Raw genomic sequence first — 6,000 nt, forward strand, 5'->3', positions numbered from 1 at the left:
TATGAGATCGTCAGCTGAATGTATCCATACTATATAGCCTGTTGGAATCATATGGAATAACACAGCCTGAGCATGTTAAAGGGGAACTAACAATTTTTTTTTTTTAAAAAGGCAGAAGTGCTGCCGAGAGCAAACTGTCCCTTCAGCTTTCAACGTCTCTGCTTGACTTTTTGAGTATGGCTCCCATATACTTTCTGTATATCCGTACTCCACGTGCTCGAAAAGGCCTGTGGCACAGGGACTTTGAGCAACACTTCTGCCTCCTTTATTTTATTTTTTTATAAAGGTTTAGGTACTTTTTAAAAGTATTATGAACACTGTGCCATATAACCGAGGCTGAGCAAAGTTTGAGCATTAAAGAGGTTGTTCGCTATTTACTATTGATCACCTATCCTCAGGATAGTTAATCAATATCAGATCAGCGGGGGTCTGACTCCCAGCACCCCAGACGATCAGTGGTTTGAAGAGAAGGCAGCACTCGTACAAGCACTTCCTTCTCTGCTCTGTTTACCTGCTAGCCGCAGTAGTTGCATGGTGAGCAGGTGTAATTACAAGTATGGCGTCCCCATCAATGGGATGGCTCCGTCCTATTCACTTGAACATACAGAGTTGTCGCGTAGAAGTGAATAGAGACGCCATACTTGTAATTACACCTTCTCACCACTGCAGTTGCTGCGGCAGGTAGGTAAACAGAGCAGAGAAGGCAGCACTCACACGAGCTCTGCCTTCTCTTCAAATTGCTGATCGGCGGGTGTGGAACCCTAACTGATGTGATATTGGTGACCTATCTTGAGAATAAGACATCAATAGTAAAAAGCGGACAATCCCTTAAATAGAATGGGGGGGGTTAGCGATTTATGCTTCTGTATGTGTGAGGTGCACACTATTAGTAGGCCTTGTGTCCATAATAAGAGTGTGTTACTATGTCAGTGATCAACCTATTCTCTGATTTGCAGGTTTTCTCGTTCTGATGAGCTTTCAAGACACAAGAGATCCCACTCTGGAGTGAAGCCATACCAATGTACTGTATGTGACAAGAAGTTTGCCCGGAGTGACCACCTGTCCAAACACATGAAGATACATCGGGGCCAGAGAGTTGGTGGATGTCGGACACCACGACCCAGCACTTAACCTTTCTTTTTTTTGTTTGCGTTCCACTAGGTGGGCAGAATAAAATAAGTTGCTGCTTTAACAAAATATATCCTTAGTCTATGATGTGAACTTGAAGGAACAGTATAGCAAGACTAATGGGTAAAACTGGATCAACCCATGCCGAATCAATTGCGCCTACTAGGAGTTATGTGACATAGACTTGCCAGTCCCACAGATTGTGATGATAACTTCGACAGAAGTTACTGTGCTATGTTGTCCGTGGCTGTTTTTTTTTGTAACATGCCTCTCTTGTGTGTAGAGGTAGAGACCTTTGCAATATCCCTGTGAATATACCCCTACCTCTCGGTTGACAGTTACTTGTTTTGATGGGTTAAATGAAAGACCTTACCAAGTAGTCTGTTCATATACAACCCCATAAGCATCTGTAATTTTGTACAGGTTTTACACATTTTAAAGGACGTTACATTTATGGCACTGCTGTGTAAAGGCAGTCTTTGCATTATTTTTTGTTATTGCCCTTTAAGATGGGCATAAAGTTAATACATATAGAAGAGAATATATGTAGGTACAAGGTATGTGAGTGCACCTACATTTTACAGCATTCTGTATACCATAACATGCACTTACCTGTGTAACATTTTAAACCCATTATGACTGCATCATACACACTGGAGACTGTTACGAAAATTTCATTTTACAATTGAAATAACACTAATGTGAAGATGTCCTTACTGCTATAACTAAATGCTCTTACTTATGTACAATATTGAACAGGACCTGTGAAAACCCCCAAAGAAGTGTCAAATAGTATATTACCTTTTTTCCCAGTGCTCCCCATTTCTATATCCACTTCTTTTCAAAAGTTCCTCCTTTTCCCAACTATTGTCTCTGTTAATTTTGGTGTCCGATATGTTCCTTGGCCACGCATTGTCCAAATGGATGACTAGGTTGACAACTGGGCATGAACACTCCATGTAGCGACAGTGGTCAATGAGAGAGGACTGTGTCAGAGCAGTTTTAGTAGTGAGATCTGATAGCTGTACAATACCACGTGATCTTGCCTTCTTCAAACAGCGAAACGTGCTGCTCATCATTGGCCAGGACAAAGCAGGTCAATGCCAGGATGCAGAATCGGCAGTAGTGATGAAAATTTTCACTCGTTTTAGTAAGCCAGAACATTTACAACATGAGGTGCTCTTTTGGCTCCCAATCAGCTCTCCATTTCATACCACTTTCTGTTTCAGCCCCTCCCCTTTTTAACAGGAAGTAAGGAGGGAGATCAAAATAAATCCTCAATCGGCTCTCCTATGGGAGCTGGATTCCATTGTTCACATAAGGGAGCCGGCTTGTTCAGGACCAACACAGAACTAGTCGTCAGAATCAAACTGACCAAAGGGAAGGGTACATGTCCCACTGAAGAGAAAAAACTATCCTGGGATCTCGCTACAGTATCGGTGCACCAAGTTGCCTAGTTGACACTAGGCAAGTAGGAGTGTGCAATTGTCAATTTATTCACACATTTGCACACTATGTGAATAATTTACATATTGGGAGCCAGCAATAATGGGGGGGGGGGGGGGGAGTGGATAAAAAATAGATGCAAGGGGAACAAAGCTAATACAATATATGACACTTTTTTGGATGGGTACAGGTCATAGGAGCTGTCATAGTGGGATACCTTCTTTTATCCATGAAATGTGTCATGTTCTTCACCTTCCATCGGTATCGACTATAGTTGTTAAGCACTTCAAAACTGTAATAAAGCCCCAACATGTTGGCTCATCCTCCCCATGTACAATGTTGCAGTGACTCATTTCCTTTTCAGTTCAGAAAAGTGAAGCAGTCACCTGAAGGTTGTATAAGATACTGAAGGCCCAGGTATCTAGACCATGGAAAGCCTCTACCCATTGAGGGGGCATTAGTGATTCATATTTTGTGGGTGACTAAAGACTAAAGTTCTCCCACCATTACAGGTCTTCTTACATACTGTTACCTGTCTATTCCATGTATATAACATTCAAGTATTACTATGAGAACAACAAAGTCTAAAACTATGAAAACCACATTTTTGTAGAACATCACCAGTCTAATATTACCATGGTTTCTACACCGTGACACAGTTGAATGTTAAACTCTATGTAACTTGGTTCATTAGATCTTTATGGATAATTCTAGAAGACTTCTACTAGCTAACAATACACCATAACTACAACATCGGTTTATATACAGTATTTGATAAAAATGTGTTACAAACTAAAGTCTGTATACCTGTAAATGAATCATTTCTAAAATATATGGACTTTAGGTCTCGTCTTCCATAAAATGTAATGTCTCTACTGATAAATTACTGTACAGTTCTTACTGTTGGCAGATAAGAGTCCAAGCAGAGTGGACAGTAGACCTAATATTGCAGTGGTGCTGTGTACTCTTTGGATCTCTTGGATCTGTTGGTGTTTTGCATTTTAGTTGGGTTTGGTTGGGATTTAGATATCTTAGAAATCATCAGTCTTCCAATGGGTGTCTTGTTGTACTCACACAGAGCATGGAGGGGACATTTCTGTGTATATGTAGATATTTAATTTATACAGAGTTGGGATAGATCTACTTTCACTGGCACTTCTGTTACAGATAATGTATTTCCAGTCTGTTCCATGAGCATGCTGATCACTACAGCATAGGCTTTATATAAAGGTTGGAAATGTACAAGTTCTATTTGGCGCTTGCCAATTATTCATTTAACCTAGAAGTTCAATGTTTCCAATGTATTTTGGGGTGAAGGAGCAAAGGGTAGAGAAAAAAATGACATTGGTTCAAATAAATTGCATGGAAATGACAAATTCATGGCATTGTTATATAGTATGCCCTATGCACCAAGCCATTCTTGACAAATATTGGCTCTTGCTTGCCTGAAATACTGGGTAGACTGCACTTAAAGGGGTTGTATCAGACTGCTGGTTCTCAACACAGTTTCAAATTTTATGATCTGGAAGAGGTCTGTTGTGTAGGAGAAGTTCTCAATAGCTCCATTATAGAGGATGGCCTGACTAAGGGATGCTCTTTTTAATGCCTAATTTGGAATTTGATGCTATTATAATGATATACTGCATAGTACTTTATAATTTTTCACTTTTAAGGTGTATCCTATTATTCACCTCTGCAATAGCCTTTTGTGCTGCAATGTGACTGATATAGTACCATGATTACACCCGCGATGGGCTCCCTTTTTCAGCCACTACCATAGGAATGAGTGATTTGTGTTATGGTGCCAGGTGTAACTAGATACCTAAATATTAGATATTAAAACTATCTTATTGTATTTCCTTAAAGGGTTATTCCAACAACAGACATTGATGGGATACCCCCAGAATGCTAGATCCAGCTTAATGTTAGTTTTCACGTGTCGGCGCTTGAATGAATTCTGGTTTATATTAGAGCCTATAGCATAGTGCTATAATGCAGCAGGAAGACATCAACTTCATAATTGAATGTCCTTGCTTGTGGACACCCTGTTGGGAGAAATATGACTAATCTCAAAGTGACATTGAGTGATAGAGTGCTGAGTTACAATTGTGGGGGATAAAACTAGTCTTAATTAGTATCTTGAGCTGATATAAGTGGAAAGAATGTTTATAGCTTATTCTTCATTAACGGATTAGGTCTGCATTGTGTAGTCAGTTTTCAATGTTAATGTGCTGTGCCGCCATTAACAAAGAAGACCGGCTAAATAATGTGCTTCTAATTACGGTAGTTAATTGGATCCCGCTGCTGCTCACACAGCCGCACGGTACTTGGCCGCATTGTGTGGTCGTACCCTTATTGTCCATTAATCATAGAGGCTTGAATATAATTGTATGCTGCTGTTAAAACGATGACTGAAAATCCACTTTCTGTTTCAGCTGTCTTGTTACGTGATCTTTTATATGCTCCGTTTTATTGCTTGTCCACAACAGGTTGCTGCAGCCTGTGAACACTTTGAAGGGATTCTCCGTTACACATTTATATTTTCCAAAAAATATGATTAATGCAGTATTTGGTGTAGAAAGCCATGGTTTAAATCCTTCCAAGCATCCTTGCCTTTTTTTTGGTTTTCACTTTGTTTGAGAACATACTCTAGCTGAAGACTGGCTGCCACAAAATCACTACCGAACAAGACTGTAGCTGTTAGGGTAACCCTTATTGACCAGACTACATTCCTCCCAATTTGGATCTCAAATCTCGGCATATAAACTCTTCCCTGTTCCAGCAGGAACGCCCCCAAAACTGCATAGCGGCAGCCATTTAATGCAAATCTACACACGTCCTGTTTATGTGGTCACCTTCGTGGTTCAGCCCTGCAGAAAACAGGACACTTGTGAGGTATGCATACGGAGACATGACTTACCGTATCTGATCTTCTCAAATCTGGACTGACAACCTGCTGACTGCAGAGAAGGCAAACGCAGATGGCGTCTGTCATGCCCAAACCACGCGTTTCTCAAGTTGTAGTATTAATCAGATTTCCGTTTTTCGTAATACATTTAACTGGTGACTCTCTTTAAGAAAAATAAAGGGTATTTTTTGTTTTTCATGTTTTAAATTCTAAGTATTGTATAGTTATTTTTATACTCTGATCTTACAGTTTGTTCTAAAGGTTTAATAAACATTATGGATTTTCCAGGTGTTGCCTTGGCATAATAAATAATGTCTCTACTTACCTTGATTTTTCATTTAGTTTTTTTTTTGTGAGCTCCTACTCATTATGAAAAACTTTCGTGCCAAGTGGGAAATTTTTCCTCTGTGCTAGATTGGAAAACCGCGTTCACATCTGCGTTTAACATTTTTTCTGATCTAGTAGGGTACATTCATGGTTGCAGTTCAAATCTGGCAAGCTCTTCTAGTAGCCTGATC

General features: G+C 39.9%; 1 protein-coding gene across 1 annotated transcript in view; it reads left to right on the forward strand.

Moving 5' to 3' along the window:
• LOC120995021 (Krueppel-like factor 15) overlaps positions 1-5,744 on the forward strand; it is a 40,312-nt gene extending 34,568 nt beyond the window's left edge. The window contains exon 3 of the mRNA XM_040423970.1: positions 957-5,744. Within this exon, the coding sequence (XP_040279904.1) occupies positions 957-1,131 (175 nt within the window). The 3' untranslated portion in view covers positions 1,132-5,744. The remainder of the gene's footprint in view (positions 1-956) is intronic.
• The last annotated feature ends 256 nt before the right edge of the window (positions 5,745-6,000 follow it).

The sequence above is a fragment of the Bufo bufo genome, chromosome 3, assembly GCF_905171765.1.
Source record: "Bufo bufo chromosome 3, aBufBuf1.1, whole genome shotgun sequence".
Classification (NCBI taxonomy): Eukaryota; Metazoa; Chordata; class Amphibia; order Anura; family Bufonidae; genus Bufo; species Bufo bufo.